Source organism: Carassius auratus, chromosome 17, assembly GCF_003368295.1.
Source record: "Carassius auratus strain Wakin chromosome 17, ASM336829v1, whole genome shotgun sequence".
NCBI classification, from domain to species: domain Eukaryota; kingdom Metazoa; phylum Chordata; class Actinopteri; order Cypriniformes; family Cyprinidae; genus Carassius; species Carassius auratus.
This window is the reverse complement of record NC_039259.1, coordinates 10,828,959-10,853,006: the sequence shown is the minus strand read 5'-3', so window position 1 is coordinate 10,853,006 and position 24,048 is coordinate 10,828,959. Positions and strand designations below refer to the sequence as shown.

Here is a 24,048-nt window from a genome sequence, read left to right as displayed (position 1 = left end):
GAATTGGAATTATGACTATTCAAAACTAATTTGAAGATATCTGAAAATATTTTTCAGTGAAAGTCAGTCGAAGATTATGACTAGTGGTGATAGCAATGTAAATATCTGGAATGTGTATTATGACTAGTCAAAATTATATTGTAGATATCTTCAATGTATATTATGACTAGTCATAATCACATTGTAGATATCCTAATTACAATTATGACGAGTCATAATTGCAATATAGATATCTGGAATTACAATTGTAACTATCCAAAATGATATTTATGGATAGTAAAAACCAAGTTTCAAATGTAAAAAAGGCTTGCCATATTCAAAAGCACCATTGCACATGCGCATGCTAGGTGAAGAAGCCATACAGTTTATGGAAGCCCGTTGCTACTCAAACCTGTACAATCCGTCAATAAAACAATATAGCAATAACTCTGGGCAATTGTTTGTGCAAATGTTTATTGCGTACGCACGCTTTCGTTGGTATAAATACAAGCATGAGAAAGGTGGCTGCAGACTTGCACTTGCATTCTCACTGACGTCACTTGAAGTCTTTTTTATTTTATTTTATTTATTGCTTTTTTTCCTCTCAACATTTCACAACAGTAAATCGTGCATGTTGCCAATGGAGATAAGACAATGTGGTGATTAAACGCTTAAAACTAATTTGGTACCATAACGTACAGAGTCCTGCAAATCATCTGTAAGAGAAAAAAACAAGAATGCAAATCTGTCGCCATAGAACAGCAGAACATGAACGTAATGCACTTCTCTCGTTTTCCTCCCGTAGAAAACCATAAACACTTATTTTACAGAAGAGCATCAACAGGATTTTTAAATAATTTAAACACATGCATTTCCCTGCAAGTAATAATTTCAGCTGAAATGTGCACCAATATAACACCGATTCATATTTAAATATACAACGGTTTCCAGTCGACATATACTGAAGACAACAGTGTGAATATAAGCAGTAGTTTGTTACAGTTTGGAATAATTCGAACTCATTATATGAAATAAACCATTAAATATAAAGGAAAAAATATATAAGTTTAAATAATAAAACATGGTTTTGGTATACATAGAAGTGCATACTAACCCGCCCAGAAAAATAGTTTCAAGGTTAGTGAAATTTTTTGTCACCCATGAGGTTAAAGAATGTCATCTTTGAGCTTTTTAAATATCATTAAGCTAACCTGCTGAACATGTGACACAATTCTTGACACAAAGCTGCAGTTCTGTCTGCCACACTGTGAAAGAACAGGCTTTTTAAACCTCACTGAAAAACACGAGCAACTAAAGCCGGGGTATTTTACCAGCTGATGACAGCAGTTAAACTGCCCCTTTGTTTGTATTACATTACAAAATATGAATATTTATATCATACTTTTATCCACCTGTTGCTATCAGATAATACCACACATCCTCTTTGTGTCGTCTCTGTGTCGTACTCAAAATACACTGAACTGTTACAAAGGTCAACATTGTACGGTTTCCTTCATTCATATCCTGTAGTATAGCATTAGTTCATTGATGTGCAGGTTAATTTGGCACTGTTTTGTATTGTCTGTTATAGATGCTTTAAATATGCTGTATGCCTCAATGTGAATTTTCTGTTTTGGTTTTCAGCTTCTAAAGAATGCATATAATGTATGACAAAAAGAAGAAGTACTGAGTATAACCAAACACACAAACACAGAGGAACTCAAACTCAATATCTAGCCCTTGAAATGAAACAATATATTGTGAAATAAAACAACTTACTTTTCATCCCTTATACCGCCCTGGCAAACACACACACACACACACACACACACACAAACACACATTCCTTTCTACAGAGATAAGCCAGTCTCTGACAGAACAAACCCTATTTATGCAGAACACAAAGAGTTCAGTCAAACGTCCACAAAAACTCACAAAACACTGCCTATAGCCATTGAACACCAAAACACACAACATATGTAAAAGACAAATCCTTCATACAACTAAAACTAAAACCAGGTCTGGTGGCTTTGAGCTGAAGTTTTCATAGAAACTGAGTGGCATTTTGTTAAGTAGAGTGTGGTTGAGTTGACAGACCACGCTTGGGCATGAAGCAGTCAGGGTTTTCGTCATCACAAGACAAATAACTACTGGAACTAGCAAATATGAGTCTATCAGAAAAAAAAACGTAAGAAAAAGACAAGGATCTCACACCTTGAGAGATGCTGTGCTGCACAGACCCATGTACAAAGAAAAATATGACTCAAACTGCCACTCCCGAAACACCTAAACACACATAAACACATGAAAGGCTTCTTTCAGGACGCCCAACTCAACTCAAACAGGAAGTTGAAAGCAAGTTGCATAAACGGATCTCATGATATTTGCAGGCCCAAAGAAGTCTCACTGAAACATGCACCAGACTTCTAGACATTGTTTTAAGTGCTCAAAAATATATAGCTAGAACTGCTTGAAGGGATACTTCACCTAAAATGAAAACTCTGTTATCATTTAATCATCCTCATGTCATTCCAAACATACATGCTTTCAGGTAAAAAAAATATATATATATATATATATATAAGTATTTTAAAATAAATAGTAAATAAGTATTTTTAAAATAAATGATTTGGTCCATATAATGAAAGTCATGAGATATTATTTTGGACCCCACTTAATTTCAGTTATTTGACAAAAACAGTAATTCTTTCAGGTTTGGGATAACATTGAGGGTAAATAATAGAGTAATGACAGATTACATTTTTGGGTAAACTCTTGATTCAAATACAGACACTTTACTAACTGTGCAATGTGTGTGCTAACGTTGTAGGAAGTAGTACTAGTTAGTGCTAAACCTAAGCCTTCAAATAAATTCACTAAAACACAACTGTATAATATTGCATATTTTCTCTCTGCTTCATATAGCAGACTGTATCTTCTCCAGACTGTATTTCCCATAAGGCTTTGATCTTAGCGTTCATCAGTTGGCATGGGGCTTGTGTCGAGCCTTGTCTTGGATTGGTCCATTCTCTGCTGCAGGTTTATTGTCAAAATTCCAGTCCACAGGATTAAGAAGCTGCAGGGTTTTCTTATGTGTCCAAATGGGGTTGAGGAAGAAGGTGAGCAGGAAGAGGCCTATGAAGAACAGCAGTCTCTGAACCAATGGGATGTGGGTGTTCATCTCCTCCCAATGATTCCAACTCACCCACCACATGTAGTAGGACACAACCATACGGCAGTGGAACATGTGAATCATCATCCACTGATTAGCTTTCCAGAAGAAAGTCTTAGACCATCCCGCCTTTGAAAAGAAGGAATGTCAGAGATAAAGTTCAAAACAGGGGTTTATTTATTTCAATGTAGCTACACAGAGGGCGAATTGGAATTTCAATTTCGACTGTATGCAGGCCAATTTTTGAGCTCTGATCTCTGAAATCTAAAACAAATGAAACCAAACAATTTAAGTTGTTGCTCCAGCATGACAAGAGTTGATCTGAACAAATTATTTATTGATGACACCTGCTATGTTTTCATTAAAAAAAGGAAAAGCAGTGCAGTGGAATGGAATGCTGAAACGCCTTGTGTGTGAATGGCCCCTAAGGGGTTATTCCCACAGAACACCTTTGGTGTTTGCATTCAAAAAATATGACACACAGCGCAGTGGATGTCTTCTTTTAGAAGTTTAATTTTAAATCAATCCACTATTCTAAAATATTTAAAAACAGCTCCTTAAATGAAGGAAACTTAACAGTGAAAATTTAATTTTTCTTAGAACAGAGTACAAACTGCAAAACTATACTCATTTTCAGATATGAAACATGATAAGCTGTTGAACTGTCATAGCAAAATAGAAGTGAAACTGGCCAGCAGATGAGAAATCAGGGCTGTTTCAGAAGCTCACAAGACAAATGGTTTATTTTCCACTCTGATTACAAAGCTATTTCCTGTACATATATTATTTATTAACTAATTGTACTAAATCTTACTAACAAACTGAGTTTTCAAGCAAAACATGTACCTTAGACCTTTGCTCCTCACCTTAAGAAGCATCCAGGAGATGCAGGTGAAAGGTGTGCTCATCTCCAGCAGCAAAGTCACCATAGGGAGGAAATGACCCAGCCAGTTCCACACAACTGCACCGACAAACCCTGCGAGGGCGAAGAAGTGATGCATGGCCAACGGCAAGTCGAAAGACCGGAATGCCACGTTGGATGCATGAAGGGCCACATTTTCAAACAAGAAGAAGCCTGTAGCGGTCAGCACGTTGAACCATGACCAGTTCTCCTGCCCGAGAATCTTTTCAGAGTAGACAGCAGATTCCTCCATAAGCGCCCGAAGCCCTGCCACCGTGCTCTGGATGCCAAACACAGCCCTTGTCGCAGCCAAATCCCAGAAGACCTTGAAGCAAAGATAAACATCTTAATGTAAGGAAATGATCTAGACACAAAAGTCACAATGTCATATTAAAGGAACAGTTAATGCAAAAATATATCTATTCTCAGGCCAGTCAAAATGTAGATGAGTTTGTTTCTCTTTATCAAAACAGATTTGGAGAAATGTGCATAGCTATTACACCAATAAACCCTCTTCTGTGAATGGGTGCCGTCTAAAAAGCTGATACAATCATCACAATAATCCACAAGTAGGCTAATCAACACAACTCCAGTCCATCAATTAATGTGAAATATGCACAGATCACGCACAATTTACAAGCGAAAACAGTCCAAAACAGTTAAATAAATAAGTCAGTGGAGTCGGATGTGTAATGACAACGGGGGATAAACTTTTTCATTGGATAAAGCATTTTTATGGATTATGGACATCACCTTGAAAATTAAATAGTTTTTTTTTCTGTTTTTACAAACACAGCCTTTTTGCTTCAAAGGACATTAATTGATAGACTGGAGTCTTATGGATTATAGTGATGTTTTTAATCAGCTGTTTGGACTCTCAATCTGACGACACCCATTCACTTCAGTGGATCCTTTGGTGAGCAAATGATATGTTACATTTCTCCTAATCTGTTCTGATGAAGAAACAAACTTATTTATGTCTTGGATGGCCAGAGAACGAGTGGATTTTGAGCAAATGTTTATATTTGGGTGAACAATTCCTTTTAAAAAAAACAATCTTTCAAAAATCAACCATATTAATTTGCACCATTTCTTTGGCTGACAGTGAGCGGTAGGTGTGAAACAGCAGGCTAGACAGGATGTGAGAGAGGAGGAAGATAAAGGCGTAGAAGAAGAAGCCCAGGCCGATGATTGTCAGCTGAATTTCCTGGGAGGAGTACTCCATGTTGTGACCTGAGGACAGTGCTGAATTATTTGGCTGGGAGGACACTGCTCAAATCTCCGTACAAATGTCAGACTGCATCATACTTTGGTAATATGCCACAGTCAGTTCCCAGAAAAAAAATACCAGTCTAGAACGAGAAAGACACACATTATTTTCCACAGACACACCCCAAGACCTATTTATCTGCATTAGTCACTGAGAAAATACACTGCCTTTACTTTACTACAATTCTGACCTTAAATAGTAGTAAAAAATAAAACTAATCTTTATCACATCATTCATATGCTCAGTCAGATTTATGCGTTCTACTTCGTTTACTAGTAACGTTACTATAAAAAATATAATTAGCCTACAAGTCAGTTAAAAGTCTCTGCTTAGTTTTTCTTTTAGACTAAAATATAATTTTATAATATAAAATATAAGGTTCTATCTGACATTTCTGTCAAAATTGAGTTATTCCAATACTGTTATTCGTTGATAACTTATTTACATTATGTGATAGATTTTTTTATGTTGTATACATTATGGGATTTTTATTTGAAAAACAATAAGGTTCTATGTACACAGACGAATGGAATGCAAAAGCTTTGAAGCTCAATATCTCAAAACTACTCGGAATGCAGATAGAACCTTACAATTCCAAGGGGACGTAACTTAGTGTCATTGTTTGTAATTGTTCTTACCTCTTGTAGACGAAATGACGGTCTCGAAACACATCCCTCATTACTTTCTGCGTATTAAAGACCTAAACTGTTAATCACTGTATTTTGATGTGAACTCGACAATGACAGCCCACATTCCTTCACCGGTCGCGAACAAGTGAACAGTTACAAATAAAGAAGACCTACAGACACCACGTGACTTCATCACATGACCAGGCTAATTTATAAACGTGACTCTGTGTCCCTCTGCTGGCAGTATCCAGAAGCGTCAATAAATATATTTTATGTTAGATGATGTAGATTAGAACATAGAATTTATGTACTGTAGGAAGTAGAATTTAAAGGGTATAGCAGTAAATTTCATTTTAATAACATATTTTATTTTCCATTGTGAATTAGACTACACATAACCCCCCCCCCCAAAAAAAAAAATATTTGGAAGATTACAAAAATGTCCTCAGATTAGGGTAAAGAGGTTGCGAGACAGCTGGGAAAAGTTATAACCGTGTTGTCAATGTCGTGCATGTTGAGTTAACTCAATCAATACAATCCAAATATCTAATTTCCTTCAAAAATTTTAATGACTGGATTATTTACAATATATGATCATAGCAATAATTAAGTCATGAAAAGAAACACAAATAGTCTAGATAAGCCTAAACAAAAAGGTTCAAATTTGTAACACAAATTCATAACACAATTTAAACATTTCATGAATACATAAAAAATAGGCAAAACTGATAAGTTTAATAATAAACAACATTCAAAAAAAGTGATTTGGAGCAGGAAAGCAGGGAAACCCACATTCAGCATCAAAAAGGTGCATGCCACCCAAATAAATAAATAAATAAACTCAACCAATAAGGAAGAGCAGAAAAAGAGTTTTGCTTCAACAAAGGATCAGTTATGTATTTATATTATAATATATATATATTTATATATAACTATTTATATTTATATAATTCTGTACAAATAATGAATATTTGGTATTATATTCACCCTTCATATAGATATGATATACAGTTTAATAAAAGAAAATATTCTCGGCTAAACAACTACCTTTTCATTAGTTAATTTCTAAAATTTTATAATCCTCTCCAGGATTAATCCAGTCCCAAGATGAAGCTTCTCTATTGTAAGAAACCGAAACCAGGGCATCTCAGTCCGCACCGGTTCCAAAGGCCCGCTGGCTGGTTTCAAATAATGTGGTCCAGAGGGTTAATCATTTTCAATGAATCATTTTTTTATAATTTTTTTTTAAATACTGACTTATGATTTATTTTGATGGAAATAAATGTACATATGATATGGACAGAGTTAATGCACATGATGTTCATGAAAGCATATTTAAACAAGAGTACCACCCAGTGCAACCCTGCTGAAAAAAATGTGGAAATCATACAAACAAATCGAGATTTAATAACTGATTCCACTGTTCTAAAAGGTGGCAGGTGAGCATTTGTTCTTCCAGATGTTTGTTTAGAGGTCAACTCACCGAAACACTCGTGTCATGTTGAAATGATATGATGAAGCATGGGAAAGACGCAAGTGTGCGTGAAGGTCTGTGAACAGCAGAAGCGGTTCAAACGTGGCACATAAACATATTTGGCACATGAACACTGCCTGCATTACTGGCACGTTTGCATATTGATAACTGAGCAGGTTAATCAGAATGAACAGCTGCCACATTGCAGAACCACATAATCACAGACACGCCTCACCATGTAGGGGACCAGTTAAATCGAATGATTCAGTTTGCCATAATGAAAAATGAATATCAAATAATCAGCTGGTAACACTTACAGAAAAGTTTCAAAAGTTAACAAGAACAAACAATGAATGACTACTTATTATAATTAAAATAAATGCTGCAAAAAATATATTGCTCATTGTTAGTTCAGATAAATCAATGCATTATCTAATATTAACAAATGAGACCTTTTTTTAAAATGTTACCCATCAGTTAAGTGTGTATTTTTCAACAGTCTGACTAGTTTGTAAGGCCAGGCGCGTGTCAGTAATGACCTGTGGATTTCTGAAGGACACGACTCAGAGCTGTAAAGTGTCCAGAACTTGTTCGAAATAATGATCAACAAAATAATCCATCAAAACTTCTGTATGGTGTGAAATGAGAGCTAGAACACTGTATTTTGACTTTAGGTGCAATTTACAGAACAAATGCTGTGCATTGGCTCGTGTTTTGAGAAAATACTCCCGAATTTTTCACTAGCCTGAAACCAGTTTCATCGATTACAAGCCTCTCATAGATCAAATGCTGTAATTGTGTTTGAACAAGCAAAAAAAAAAACAGAGCACAGGGAAATTAAAAGAAAATATTTGCTTCCTACGACAAGCTCTTCTCAAGGTCATCTCACAACGGAAATTGAGAATATAAAGCTCTAAGGAAGTTGAGTGGAAGTGATAAAACTAATCTCCTCTAATCTCTGGCCTCCTCTCTACTTCTATGACGCAGAAGCAAAAACAAGGCCATCTCAAGAGGGGAAATAGGTTGACTTTTGAAATGAAATGGAAGCTTATATGAAAGACAGAGGATGACTGTAATGATATATAGTGGCTAAAATATGGTATTTTTAAATAATATGGTATTTGTGAAAGTTTTTGAGGCTGTCAGCATTGACACTGTGAGTCACTAAGTGGTCATGCATTTATGCGTCGTGTTAACAGAACATCAAACTCTTTTATCTGAAGTGTTAGAGCTGAAATCTCTCTCAGGAACAGGAAGTGGGTCTCTTTAGTAATATATTCTGAACAAAGCCAACAAATTCAATGATTGTATAACAATCCTAAGCAACACTGGCACTGTCCACTTTTGGTTTTGATATTCTAATATGATCAACCACCCTGTGTACTGCAGTCGCCTGTTTGGACAAACGTCATCAAATAGATTCAGGAACAGTTCTACTTTGATTATACAGTTAAAGCATTCTGCACATTCTCACAGATGTGTCTATCACATCTATCACCCACCGCCAAGTCATCTAGATAATAATGGGAACGCTCGATTTCTGCTTTCAGTCGAGACAAAGTCATTGATTTTCTTTGTCAATATACACAGAAAAGACATAAAAAGCAGGGTTTTTTTTGCAAAGAACATGGGCCAGATGCTTGATAACAGCAGATGGAGTGGAAAATGGTTCAATAAAAATAAATATAAACTGATAAATGACTATAAGGCTGATTCAGAGACATGAAATGATAAATCTATAAATCACAGAAAACCTTGCAATTCAACTGCAACAATATCTTTTAGAACTTCATTTCCCTTGGAAATACATACAAACATACATTTAGAAGAAGAAAGTGCAAAAATGCCTTTTTGAACCTTCACATTGTTGAATTTAGGTTGCACCCAAAAACCTACAGTAATTCCTCTAAAACGACATAAACCATAAATATCAAGTATGAAGTAGTGTGACAGCTCGATATTGGATTTCAGTAAGTAGGTGAATAATAAAAACTGATCTTCAATCCAGCAATGTAAACCCTCAGGCTGAGTTTTTATGTGTTTTTTTTTTTTTTTAGAAGACTGTGACTGTCTGCTCTGGCCAACGGCTTCAGTCTAGAATGTATGATTGAGGTATTTCAGCACTGGCACTTACATAAATGCTCACAAGAGAGTTCATGAGAAAAATACTATGAACTTCACTGGGGAGAGAGACAGAGAGAGAGAACAACAGAAACACTAAGATGAAAAGAGAGAGAGAGAGTGAAATGAAACAAGAACGGAAATACAAAGCTACAGAACTTGAACGAATGGAACCAGATGGAACAGGAAATAAAGACTTTTCTTCAGGTTTCTGAATTTAATCAAATCAAAAGAATTCTTTCAATTTGAGGCCTCAAAAAGTGTCAATTTTTCCATTTTGAAAGTGCTAAATGGATGTCATATAGACACTCACAAAGAGATCATATTATCAGCGTATATGTAAAGTTTTGTTTCGTCAGGCAACGTCATTGTCATGTGGGCCTACAATTGCGATATGTTGTGCAGTTTTGGTGAAGTGTCTCTCCCTAAACAGGGAAAACTTCATATGGATGTTGCAGGCAGTTATGAAAGGTACAAAACCTTTTTTGAGACTTCTGACAGTAATAAAACTCTTGTTTCTGATGATTCATTTGATGAATGTATTTTGAACTGGCTCTGTCACTGAGAGTGATGATGGTGATGGTGTGATGAAGGTGTTCCCTGTGACTCTCAGAGCCGTGTTTGGGCCTCTGGTATATAGATCTCAATGCTGTCAGCCCGCTCCGACGCTGAGTTTTGACGGAATGATGCTGCGCGTTTGGCCGCCATGAGGCGTCGTCGTGCCTCCTGTCTCTGACGGTCAGGGAGATCCAAAGATTTTTCCCTCGTCATACTCTTACGCAATGTCTTCTTTGGTACTGCCGGCGGGAGCTGGAACCATGACAAATAATATACAAACAACATATGTAATTTATCCTTGTGATGGCAAACATTTTTGTGGGAACTATGATCAATATATTTTCAGGATTCTCTGAAGAACAGAAAGTTCAAAAGAACAGATATTTTTTACAGCATTATAAATGTCTTTACTGTATTAATTTCTTTAAAAAATCCTAATGACCCCAAACTTTTGAATGGTAGTGGATATGTACTGTAAGTGTAAAAATTAGTTATTTTATGAGTAGAGTCTGGAGCATCAAATTCAGTTTGTTGACAAATACGAACATTAAAAATCAGCTCTCACCTTCTTTACAGGACTTTCAATAAGCCTCCAATTGTTGGATTTAATCTTTTGCAACTCGTTGAATTTGGACGTTACATCATCAATGGAGAGCTGCAGCAGATCCCAGAACCCGGCCAGGTCCTGAGAGGTGGGCCGAGGCATGGCACTGGGGTCCTGCAACACAAACGAGCATTTAGAACACTACACTCTAAAAATTTACATTTATTTTTTAAATATTGTCAAATATAACCATAAATAATATGAAACTGAAGAAAAAAATGTTACATTAAAACTGCATTTAAAGCATTTAAATGCTTTTTTTCTCTCTTTACTTTAGTTAAAAATGCCAGTGGACAGTGGGAATGTGGCTTGCATACATGTATGAATTCTACATTAACTCAAATGAAAAATAATAAACAAAAAAATACATAAAATATTTTAAATGATAACTTTATTTTTACCATAGATTAAAAAAAGTCTATTAATTTGGCAACCAGTGATTTAGCTATTTACAGTGTTAGTCATGAATTGAATTCCACCACATTTAATTTCCTCCACAGGTTACACATCTTTATAAATGTGGCCAGCTGAAGACTGTAAGAGCTTAAAGTGTAATCATTTTTATTTGATGCAATAACGATATTTTTATCATTTGTTGTTATTTCATGAATCTGTATGTGGCCAGATTCCCATTGTGAGTGTTTTGCTATTGAACAGATGAGTATTTTATTCATGAGGATTTGGGTTGTTTACTAAAAAAAAAAAAAAAAAAAAAAAAAAAAAAAAAACGCTCTATTGTGCATGCCACAGTACTTGGTCATTTCTTAGTCGTTCTCTGTATGCCTGGCTCAGATCAGCTGATGTGCTGCTGTGTATCATATTTAAAGAATGTGACAGCGGAACAAAAGGGCATCAACTACACCACAATTACTCCAGCATAGACAACAACTATGAAAGCGTGGCAGTGCATTGGGGGAAGAGCTACTGTGAGTACAACAAAGCTTAGCACAGTAACATAAATAGAACACACATACTCATGCGCAAACTGCATATGATGTTGCTTACTAGATTCTGCTGGCAAAGCCAATAAAATTGCTGGAATTTCTGGGACATCAGGAGCTGTGCGCTTCCTACAGCACTCCGGATCTTGCCTAGGACTAACACGCAAACAAGGAAAGAGAAATAAATATTTAATAACCACGGAAGCAATTAAACTCACAAGTTTATACAGTACATATTTAACTGTCTATGCAGTTCATGAAGTGTCTGTATACTCACATACCTATGGATTTGCACACGAACATGCAGATGTTTCTGCTACAAACAGTATGTGAAATCATTAAAATTACCAAATACTCAGTATTAATGTAGGTGAACAATATGGATGATGTACACTGCCATTCAAAAGTTCGGGTCAGTAAGATTTTGTTCTTCATAGAAATAAATTTAATTCAGCAAGGATGAATTAAATTGCTCAAAAGTGAGAATAAAGTCAATTATAATGTTACAAAAGATTTATATTTGTTTCTGATGGTTTCTACCATTCTACCAAACATTTTTACCAAATGTTAACAACACAACAATTTTCAACACTAAAATTTGAGCTCCAAATCTGAATATTAGAATTATTTTTGAAGGATCATGTGACACTGAAGACTTGTAATGGATTTTGAAAATTCAGCTTTGAACCACAGGAATAAATTATGTAAATAAAAAAATAAAAACTGTAGTATTTTAAATTGTATTAATATTTCACAATATTGCTGTTTTTACCATATTTTATCAAACAAATTGGTGAGCAAAAGAGAATTCTTTAAAAAGCAAAATAAAAAAATCTTTCTGGCCCAACATTTGAATGACATACTAGATCTGATGAGATTATTAAGTGTGGACGCTTTGATATTCCATATATCAGCTCTTTTGAAGTTTAAGTGCTGTAGGTACCAAGAAACTTGGTTATTTTGGTGAAACTGCACTTAATAGCCAAGGTAATGTTCTTCACGGTTCTTCAGCTTAACCTAGCTTGTTGGTGTTAGTTGTACTTGCAGTCTGATTTTATAAGCATCTGAGGTACTTTTCAGCTGCTCAGGACTAGTTGGCCATCCAGTGAAATTCAAGCTAGAACACCATCTAAGACCAGCAAACCAGCTTTTTCAGCTGGCTCAAAGAACAAAAGCAACATGGCAGATGCAGTATGTCATATGTGACTGTCAAGAAGCAAGATCTCCATCAAATTCAGTATATAATCTGAAAGTATGTGAATTTGGTCATTATCATATTCTCATAAGCTCCACAGCAATTCACACTTTCATACTTCAATTTCTGTGCATTATCTCCTTCAGTCTGTTGTAGAGAGCCTATGAGCTCTTTGCCATGGAGATGTTGACAGACGTGATTGCTCACATGGCAGCACTCTCAGCACGAGCCTCTAATAACCTGGAGCTCTGTGAGCGTTTCACCGTTAAATGTGACAGTTCTTTGGATTCTTTGAAACCTGGAGCCAAACTCTCCACCAAACAATTATTATAATATAAAGATTTAACGGCTTGTGAAACCGGAGCTCTATTAACTCACTTTCCTCTGACAGATCGTTCTCTTCCGCCTCTCCCTCCAGCTCTTTGCACCATCCCTCCATCTTTTTTGTCTCTGTGTGCAGCAATTGCATGAACCAGCTTCCGTCCCTCCTGCATGAGGGCGAGACTCTTCCCGAATCCGTTGGTTGGGGTGGCGTCACTGTAACTGCCACGGTGGCGATGGGTTCCCGTGGCGAGGGCTCCAGCCAGGGTTCGGGGCTTCGCTGGGGACTCTGGGGCTCCGTAGGGGTGCGGTAGTCCTCACGGTAGCTGAAGAGACCCTGGGTACGGACCGTCCGAACGGCACCATACTGTGTAGGGGTGCTGGGCTCGCTGTGACGGTGGAAACCTCCTCCAAACTGAAGACCTTTGTCCTCCATTAAAGGAAAACCCTCCAACTCCAGATCGGCTTGAACGGCGGCCGTGACACTGTTGGACCGCTTAAACCGGCCCTGTCTGTAATAGAGAGAGAAAGCCCAACAACATTTCACACTCACACTCAATACTTCAGCAGATCGCACCTCACAAGTTCTTCACACATACAGAGTTGCTGGGTATTTACCGTCTCTCGTCTTCCACTTGAATCCCAATAGAATGATACTCTCGAGAGCCTTTGCTTTCACACTCAGAATCAGTCGCTGCTTCCACCTGCAATGACAACACAGAGTTTTACTGATGATTTCTGACCATGTACATAATTCCAATACTTACATAATTTCTAATTATATAATTAGAATCACAATAGTGATTTAGAAATTGTTTAATATTAAATAATTGTTAATATTTCTTTGTGTTACAGCATAACCTTTTAATTCCCAAACTCCTGTTTATTTCAACATTTACATGTCAGACTTTTTCACCTCAAAATACTAAAACTTATTTCAAAGTTTACATCAAATTTTCAATTCTGAATTTTCAAGAGAGGGATAAAAGTTCAGTGTGATCTACCAGGCTGAGTCTAAAGAAGAGAGAGCCAAAAAATAAAAAGTACCCACAGTGTCTAGTCCACAAGTAGCTTAATAAATAATATACAATGTGCTATTCAAATATTTCAAAAAGAGGAAGAGAAGCTCATGTTTTAATAACTGTATTCACTATGTGATCTGGCCTAATAAACAAGAAGTTTTCATTATAGTTTTAGTGAAAATGTCCTTTCCAAGTACAAAAAAACAAACTTCCATGTCTGATCAAGAGCCACTGAGGAAGGTTGTGGGAACTCAAGCCTGGAGTTAATAAATCATGAGAGATGCATAAGTCAAACTTTCGAGAAACTTTGTTGGAATGACTATATTGTTTAGTCAAGTCAACTGCAGCTCTAAACAACTCCAGCATTGCCATTTTAAATTTATGATATATACTTATGCCAGTATTTAAAAACATAATTTACAATAAAAAATATATAATGTATAATGATAACCCTAAACCTAACCCTATGTACTATATATACTATATATGTTTCTGTGTGATGTCATCATTGGAATAAATCACCTTATAACATATATTAAAATAGAAAGTTATTTTAGAATGTAATATCCCAATCACAATATTACACTTTTACTTAATTTTTACCTTGGTGAGCATATAAGAGACTTTGCTCAAAAACATTAAAAAGTCTTGACAATCCTAAATTTTTGAATGGTGATGCATTATTTTAAATGGTTAAGCTGTTATTTTTTTACAATTATCACTATCACAAGTATATGTAGCAAAGCCGTTATAATTTATTTCTGGAATACATTCTGTAATATATTCTGTAATAACTCAAATAACTGTTATACTGAACTGAAGATCAATCATTCAGTATCACAAAAGATGTCTGTCACTTAGAGGAGTCCATCACTTCTAAGAACATCAAACCATCTGAAGAAAGTGTGACACACAAGCACTGTAGCAGGACAGGCTGAGGAAGGGTCACCTCACAATCACAGAACATGATGATACACTTCACAGATCAGATAAATCAGCTGTCCCTGATCTATCAGTCTGACCGCTAGAACATCAAGAAGCAGAAAGGCTGAGCACAGGAATTTGGTTTGAGTGAGCCAGACTGTCAGGCATGAAAGAAAGAAGGCCAGGGTTTGAGGTTTCTTCAGACACGAGTCAGTCAATAAGGATTACAGCTACAGTAGGCTCGGGGTTCCTTTATAGACACAAAAAAGTACCTTAGATGGATCACAGGGAAACGTGACAGGTGAAAAGTGTGCCACCTCATTCATTCTGTCACATTTTGCCAGATCTCAAAATTGATACAAGTCAAAGAAATTAGAATTTTGAATATACAGAATGATTTCCATCCAATCTGTCCAAACACTACTCACAAACTATAGCACCTCAGCATATATCTAACAGGCTGCACTTTCCCTCTGCACAAGCTGAAAAAAAAGTTACGATTAATGTGTTATTTCAGATAAAATCTCATGCTTCTTTCATACAAACAGGTAATAATGCTCCAAACTTACACCATTGGATGACTAAATGCTGCTATGTCAAGTCACTTGACCAAATTTAACACCAAGGCAGCTACTACAATTTATCTTAATGGGAAGAAACAGGCTAAAACCACCATAAATATTTCTAGTGTTTTGTCCACAACTCTATGTGGTAACACATTTGTGGTATATTCCTCCCATTAAGCTGCCAAAAAAACCAAAATGTGATTTTTAATTGTTTTTGTAGCAGATTCCATTTCATCGAAAGATAGAGACTGGCTCATCTTGGCTAGCCGGTGACAAATACCTGTGCCGTTTGTCACTAATGTGCAAGAAAAACAGCTAAATAATTGCAGTCTTGAGGGCAAACATATTTTGTAATAAAAATAATGCTGCAAAATTCTGTTTCGTGACGGGTAATAAATATTTATGGACTCAATTCACCCATATTGGCAGTTAATTGTGCTCCCGGTGCATAACCTCTAGGGGTCAGTGTGTACAATGAATAAAGAACAGATGCGCTAAAGGGCTGAGAGAGGCAAACCCATTTAACATTATTAGGACATGATCTCAACACAGATATTCACAAGGCAAAGACAGATAACTGCTGGCAAGAGGGAGGACGAAAGAGAGGAGATGGGGAAAGAGGGAGATTAAGGGGAAGGAGAGAGAGGGAGAGCCCATTCAGTGAAGCCTGAGTTGAATGTTAATTAATGGATTGCGGTATGATGACTCACTGGAAGCTATTTTTAGCATGACAACATGGACTGGAGGTGTTTGTGTATACTTCTGTGTTTGGGCTCCAAAATAACCTACATTGCTTTGGTTAGGTAAGATTCAGTTTGTGTGACTGCCTGTGGGTCGGATTTATCACTAGTCAGCACTTTGTTCATGAATATTTTGTTCTCAGCGGACAGACAAGAGCTCAAACCGCAGGGAAGTGGATTTTTATTCAAGCTAGTCAAAGTGGAAGTTTTCAAACAGAGCTGCAAGAAAACATAATAAGAAGAAGAAGAAGAAACAATAGGTGTTTCTCAATGTCAAGGAAGGATCCTTGACATTGAGAAACGCCTAATGACGGTTTGCTAACAGGTTTCCCCAAACACTTTGTCCATTTCCCACAAGTCAGCTAAATGGGTAGCCACGCCCCCAAACCCACACCATTGGTTGAGTTAGTGCTGCTGCTGACAGGCTTAAAGAAATGTAATAAGAGCACCTAGACTTCTCAAAGAAATGAACCTTACAAATGGCTTACTTATAGTTGTCCACATATTAAACATGGAAAAGGTATTTTTAAATGATTTTTTTTTTTAAAACACATATATAATACACACACACACACACACACACACATATATATATATACAGAAACATACATGTGCATAGTAACACTGCTCTAATGAATTTATAAGTAAAACAGTTAAAACAGCAGCTTCAAAGCTACACAACATTTCTCACTAGTGAGTTTATAACAACGCAGTTGATAACTGCTGGTTATATATCCTTTATATAATTGTGTATGTGACGAATAAAAGTCTTGAATCTTGATCTTGAATCTTGAAGATGAACTAAAAAATGAAAGTTCCAATCTGAATTTCTGAATGATACTCTGAAAATGTATTTTAAGTTTTCGTTTGTTTTTTTGTCCATACAATTGGATTTCAGTGTTGTTTTGGACCCCATTGACAATCATTCTATCGCCAAATACAGTTAAAACATTCTTTAAAATATATTTTTCCACTGAAGAAAGAACATCATACAGGTATGGGATGTCATGACAGTGAGTAAATGCTGACAGAAATGACACTTCTGTATGAACTCTTCATTTAAGTGCTGAGGGATAAAAAGATCTTAGATTAAACTATTGTTTTGCACTTCACCTGTATTCCTATTGAGGACCTTGGTGTTTTTAGGTACTCCTCTGCTTTGGACACCAGCACAGCTTTATCACAGGTCATTACTGAGCTATGGCTGTCTGTGGAGGGGTGTCTCTTTCCTGCCATCGCCATGGCAGCCGCTTCCATGGCAATAGTGACGGCCTTAGCGCTGTCCAAACTGTCAGTGGAGTTATAAAGCGCTCGACCCAAACTCAGACTCAATCCATCAGAACCCCAGATGCCTGTAAGAAAAGCATTAAGAGAAGCCGGTGTCATTTTAAGGACAAATAAGGACACACTGACTGAGGTTGTGAATAACGCAATGTTCAGGATTACGGAAATCTGTTTTAATCAACGGCACTTGAGACACAATGTTGATTACCACAAAAATGTATTTTGACCTGTCCCTACTTTTCTTTTAAAAACTGATTGCATGTTAACATGATTATAATATTAAGAAAATTGCTCAGCCTCTGTTGTGTAAAGTTACATTTAAATTTACAGCTTTGTTGGCATTATAACATAAAGGATAAGTACCTAAAATGACTAAAGCTACAACTTTACAGCTCAGACAGCTCTTTTTTTTTTTTTTTAAGAAAACCAGGTATAAGTGAAATATTTGGTAGTGGTGATCAATGTGACACCACAAATGTAGTCGACTTAACTTAAGTATTGAATCAGGGATGTTCTATAATTGTTTTCATAGTCAGAAGTATATAATATTTAGTTTAAAGCAGTGTTATTATTGTTAACTACTAAATTAATTATAATTAACTGTTCATTTAGTTTTTTGTAATATAAATAAAGCTGAAATAAAATAGAAATATAACAGATGAAGACTTAAACTTGAAACATGTCGCTTTGGTAGCTAACCCTAATAAATAAGCACTAAAATGAGTAAAACTAAAACTGAAATAAAAATGAATTAAAGCTATAAAATAAAGATAAAATAAAAAAAATGACAAAAACATAACAAAAATACTATAAGTACAAATTAAAACAAAAACATGAAAAAAGTGAATTCAAAATATGAATAAGTACAATAATAGTTTAAATAATAAATATACAGTATAATTTATGTTACTATAATAACTCTGGTTTACATACCCCCTCTGGCCAGCTGTCCCTCGTGGTAGGCGTCCTGCGTGGACTCTGTGCTGCTCTGCGCTGTGATGGAGATGAGGGGTTTGGAGGTGGAACGAGGGGGCACGGGTGGAGGGGTCCTCTTATAGGTGGGTGTACTGGGTGTGTAGGTGACTGCTGTTAGACAGAGAGGGAGAGGTTTAGTGTCAAATATCTCTGGTAGAGGGACATGTAGTGGAAACACTTGGTTTCCGATTACTCATACAAAATGAACAAACATGTCAAAAATGAGTAAAAAATAAATTTTCTATACAAACTTTCTCTTCATTAATAAAGGAGAATGGGAGTGTGAACTAGTGCCCTGATGTTCTTGTAAACAGATTGTGAAGCCTGCCATGCATTCTGATGAGCAAAAGGTTATCCACAGATCTCTTCCTGCTCTAATCCACACAGCTGGACCAGGCAGATAAATGCATGTGTCTTCTAATTTATGCCGCGTTTCCACCGAAATTACCCGGAACATTTGTACCAGGAACTTTTTTTCCCAGGAACTTTTTTCCCCCCAGACCTGTTGCTTTCTGCGTTTCCACCGCGGTGTAAAGTACCGGGTAGATTAGGCAAATAGACTGGTGACGTAGGTCTGCGCGCGTTTCTCAATACAAAGTACCGCTGATAAAAAATTTTTTTTAAAAAGTAAGCTGATTTTGGACGTGCATCCTCGGTAGTTGGTTCAGACTTTGTGCATTCGTCTCAGGAGTGTGATATCCGCGACGACGCAAGTCTGGTAAATCTATAAACAGCAGCGTACTTGATAACTTCAGTCTGCTCGTCATGGCTACTGCAATTTTCCTTACTGTATATTTACAATAAAACGAAATATGATATCAAATACCACTGTCTCCTTTCGTTTTCATTTAAGCATAATAACAGCTGCAGAAATGTACTTAGTTCAGGGAAATGTGTATATGCAGCCATTACAATGAAACGAAATATTATATAAATTTGCCTTTTTTCTTTTCATTTTAACATATAGATAAATTGAATACAGACCAAAGAAAACCTGTTAGATTTACCCCGCAGCTGAATTATATGTTATGTTTAACCACTAAAGACACATCAGAGCCAGCGGCACATATCAGAAGATCTATCCGAGATGAGGCTGCTCTCTGCGGATACATGAGGACTGAGCTCCCGCTGATTGAGTGGAGCTCACCGTCTACGAGATCGGCGAAACACATTTTTTAAATAGGCATGATCTTTATAAATAAACCATAGATTTGAGTTTTAAACAACTACTTCTCGCCTGAAATACTTTTAAAATTACATTTCATGACACAATAACAGTAATATTTGAAAATTATCCGAATAAATGGTGGTTGAACTCAACCAATGCTGCGTGAACTCAGATTGCTTTGGCTACTGCAATTTTCCCCTCAGTATATTTACAATAAAACGAAATAGGATATAAAATACCACTGCCTCCTTTCATTTTCATTTAAACATAATAACAGCTGTAGAAATGTACTTAGTTCAGGGATTATTGTAACGTTATATACAGCCATTACAATGAAAGAAATATTATATAGACTTGCCTTTTTATTTTCATTTTAACATATAGATAAATTGAATACAGACCAAAGAAAACCTGTTAGATTTACCCCGCAGCTGAATTATATTTTATGTTTAACCACTAAAGACACATCAGAGCCAGCGGCACATATCAGAAAGTCTATCCCAGGAGAGGCTGCTCTCTGCGGATACATGAGGACTGAGCTCCCGCTGATCGAGTGGAGCTCACCGTCTACGAGATCGGCGAAACACATTTTTAAATAGGCGCTGTCTTTATAAATAAACAACAGATTTGAGTTTCAAACAACTACATTCTCGCCTGAAATACTTTTAAAATTACATTTCATGACACAATAACAGTAATATTTTGAAAATGTTGATCCGAATAAATGGTGGTTGAAATCAACCAATGCTGCGTGAACTCAACCAATCAGAATGTTTAGCGCCAAAGTCCCGCCCCCGAAAGTTCCTGAACTTTAAAAAAGTACCACCTCGCCAGCAGGGACTTTCTGGGGGGCATTTTTTTTACCGGGAACTTTTATTTAGTTCCTGGTTCCTGCGGTGGAAACACACCAAGTACCGGACCAAGTCCCTAGTTCCTGGGTAAAGTTCCTGCGGTGGAAACGCGGCTTTAGTGTACAATTTTCAAAAGTTTGAAGGTCACAATAATCAAAAGTGAAAAAAAGGATGATCTCTGTATGGGATCTATTATGGCATACAGTGAACCAAATGAAATTACTAACTGTGTTTGTAATGCAGTATAGTTTTTGAGTAACATGTTGAAGTACTGAGGTCTAACAGTAAAAAGTAAATCTGAAAAAAAATCTGAAAGTCTAATTTCAGCCTGGAAAGAATAAGAAGGTTTGGGAAAAAAAGAAATGCTATGGAATGAAAAACAAAAACTATTTCAGATTCTACACTATTTCTAGGTCACTGATGAAATAAGTACATTTGTGGCATTGATCATGTGACTCTTTAGATGCTCTTGGTTCAATTGAAAAGTTTATGTGGCTTGAGTGTCACTGCCATTAAATTAAAAGAGGGAAATCCATGTACTAGGATATTTTCAAATTAAAAAAAATTTCCTCCAGTTGTCATAATAATAAATTAATAAATGCATAACAGAAGCATAAAAAGTAGTGTTCTCAGAATTTAAGACCCCACTGTATGTCTTAAGTTGAACCTTTCTAAACCACATCTGCTAGCTTTAAAACCTCACCGAAAGGTCATGTGAACAACTGAATCAGAAAGACTGATGGAACGAAAGAGAGATAAGGAGAGATTAAAAGAGAAAGATGGATCGTAACAGAGAAAGAGAGAGAGAGAGATTGAAGAGCCAAGAATGACCGAGAGAGGAGGAGAAGGAGTGAGCAGAGTGATTCAGCACTGGTACAAAAATAGATGTTATAGCCAAACAAATAATGAAACAGGGCCTCATAGCTCTCTCTGTGCTGCCTGTTTTATCAAATGAGCTGAAAGTGATGACACCATGCTTTCATCATTGCGAAGAGAGAAGTGAGGAAGGGGGAGAGACTTTGTGAGAGTGCATCACAATGACTAAACAAGAGGACATACTAGTGCTTACAGGGTGCAAAAGAATAGTGTTAAAGTCTATCATGATGCTTTGTTTTAAGTTGGCTGCACTCATTTTGCATTTATCCAATGTTCAAATTAAGCCAATAAAGCGCATAGTTAAGTAGTCAGTCTTTCTGTCTGATTTTCAAATTTTCATTTTTTCTTTAAATCAAAGTTTGCAATGTTGTGATACACCTTGTAGTTGGTTGGTTTAGTTCATGGCTCATAACTAAAGGACTTCAGAAGACTTTAAAATTGAATGGGTAAAACTGCTTCTGGAACCAACTAAGGCACTCTATTTTATCTTCATTCTAATCTTTGTCTTACATTTTTGTACGTTTTGTGCTTTGCGAATAAAATAAACATTACAGTAAGTGGTTTAGTTGAATTAATTAACTTTTATAGTAAGTGTTAGTTTACAATACCAGAATATTATCTTAAATTCAGTGGTGCTGTGTTGCAGACAGTTACAAAAAATACTGAGGAAGAGAAGAAAAGGAGAAAGAACATAGTTTTGCTGAGGTTTCCATTTCATCTGTTAAGATCTGTAAGGAGGCGGTAGAGGTGAAAGGGTCTAAGAAGTGTCAGAGAGGCGTAGAAGGGTCTGTCAGCACATTTCAATACACTGTCACCTGAAGAAACATTCTGCTAAGAGGTGGTGCTCAGAAATAAAACCAAATACCATGAAACAGGCATTAATGACTAGTTATGAAGGAACATACGGTATTTGATTATTTTAATGCAGGTACTGGAACATGAATTAAAGCTATAATTTACCTGGTGGTTGCTGGGAAGGACGGTCCACACTGCCTGAAGAAGGGAGATGGAACTGAATTCCTATAAGCAAGCATACGCATAAACGTTTTGAAGCCAGACCACACACACACACACACACCACCACACGTCATTCTGAGTTCAGTACAGATACACTAAAGTTAAATTTTGCATTATGGGTTTGGGTACAAGTAGTCACAAGTTTACAGTTCCAAAATAAAATAAGTATAGAAACACCGGATGAAAAGTGATCATGCTTTTAAACAAACTAAAAACATAATTATTCTTCCACTGTGTATTTAAGAGACCACATTCAGTACCACAGAAGAAGAAAAAAAAACACTAAAACAGTATAAAAAAAAAAAGAAAAGTCACTTCAACCTGAACTAAATCACTGACTTTGAAATTCAAAAAGCTAATGCCAAAACTGCACGCTGCAATCTCTTGAAAACTACACATTAGGTCCGTGCTGCTTCGCAGAACCTTCTGATCAGATTGTGCTTCTATGTAATGTCACACTTGATTATTTGCAAAGACATCCCAAGTGTTACTGCTTCTGGCAATTTGCTCAGCTATGAATTTGATCTACCTGTAGGGGCCTACAAAAGGAAATTTATATTATTATAGGAAATTATTATAGCAGATTATATGCAGCTCACCAGTACATAGAAAACAAAAGGATGCGTACTTGTGTGTGTGAAGAGAAATGAGAAGAGAAAGGTATTGTAGCTTAGAACAAAGTGCTTACAAACACTCCTGGTTCAGAGACCACCATACAATGCTCTACAACAGTTGAAATGCTGATGTAAAACAACTTATTTTATTATTTAATGAAATTAATAACATTCACTTAAGTTACAGTTCATCATGATTGCAGACATTTAAGATGCTCTCAGAAAAATCAACAATCAGCTGACGGAAGTGAAGATAACAGAGATAAAGAGGCTTATTTTCACATTATTTTTCAGGCTTTAGATCTCTGTGGCTAATATTTGAAATCTTATAGTCAAAGTGCTTCCATTCTGAAGCCATTAAGAAAAAAAGAAAAGAAAATCACAGTGAAACAAAACAATATTGAGGCTTGGTGGTTAAACGCCCACATTCATGAGCCAGACAAGGCACACAATGTACAAGCAGCCAATGGAAATATACAGTTCCAGGAAACCCCTCCGCCCAGAGAAACACTGCTTTTACTACACTTTTACATGACCCATAAGGCTCTGTCAGGTATCTCCTGCTCACTGAAATGATTAGCAATGACTCATTATAGTGGGGGTGGGACCAGTGAGAATCTAATGTGTTTCTTTGTTTTGCTACAGTTAGTTTTGTCCTGCACTTTAAGCACCTGTGGGTCTGCTCTAGATATACATGTAAAACCCACTTTTATTACTCAATAAATAGCTCTCCAGCACAGCAGAGGGCAATGTGTGGACAATGCTGTAAAATAAGGCCTGAGAGCTCTGTTATGAATAAAGGAAGACCTGTTAGCAATGGCTAAATCCCAATACGCATGCTAGTCA

The 24,048-nt window shown here is 36.4% G+C and overlaps 2 protein-coding genes across 2 annotated transcripts in view; both read right to left on the bottom strand.

The window, feature by feature from the left end:
• Positions 1-439: 439 nt before the first annotated feature.
• LOC113117241 (protein CLN8) lies at positions 440-6,119 on the bottom strand. Its single transcript, XM_026285780.1, has 4 exons — positions 5,961-6,119; positions 5,140-5,404; positions 4,018-4,377; positions 440-3,280 (listed from the first exon to the last, which is right to left on the bottom strand). Exons 2-4 carry the CDS (start codon positions 5,275-5,277, stop codon positions 2,960-2,962), a joined length of 819 nt encoding a protein of 272 aa, XP_026141565.1. The 5' UTR covers positions 5,278-5,404; positions 5,961-6,119; the 3' UTR covers positions 440-2,959.
• Positions 6,120-8,032: 1,913 nt separating this feature from the next.
• The window catches only part of LOC113117238 (disks large-associated protein 2-like), a 98,836-nt gene continuing 82,820 nt past the window's right edge, over positions 8,033-24,048 (bottom strand). The window contains exons 9-16 of the mRNA XM_026285777.1: positions 22,532-22,591; positions 18,635-18,787; positions 17,531-17,769; positions 13,784-13,869; positions 13,223-13,677; positions 11,714-11,805; positions 10,670-10,822; positions 8,033-10,356 (exon numbers count right to left, since the gene is read on the bottom strand). Coding sequence (XP_026141562.1) covers positions 10,156-10,356; positions 10,670-10,822; positions 11,714-11,805; positions 13,223-13,677; positions 13,784-13,869; positions 17,531-17,769; positions 18,635-18,787; positions 22,532-22,591 — 1,439 coding nt within the window. The 3' untranslated portion in view covers positions 8,033-10,155. The remainder of the gene's footprint in view (positions 10,357-10,669; positions 10,823-11,713; positions 11,806-13,222; positions 13,678-13,783; positions 13,870-17,530; positions 17,770-18,634; positions 18,788-22,531; positions 22,592-24,048) is intronic.

What these genes read in the sequence shown, in the direction of transcription:
- LOC113117241 (XM_026285780.1), bottom strand. Translation starts at nt 5,277, where the DNA reads ATGGAGTACTCCTCCCAGGAAATTCAGCTGACAATCATCGGCCTGGGC. An exon ending in CACTGTCAGCCAAAGAAATG is followed by an intron (nt 4,378 to 5,139) that starts GTGCAAATTAAT and finishes CTTTGCTTCAAG; the next exon opens with GTCTTCTGGGATTTGGCTGC. An exon ending in TCTCCTGGATGCTTCTTAAG is followed by an intron (nt 3,281 to 4,017) that starts GTGAGGAGCAAA and finishes TTCTTTTCAAAG; the next exon opens with GCGGGATGGTCTAAGACTTT.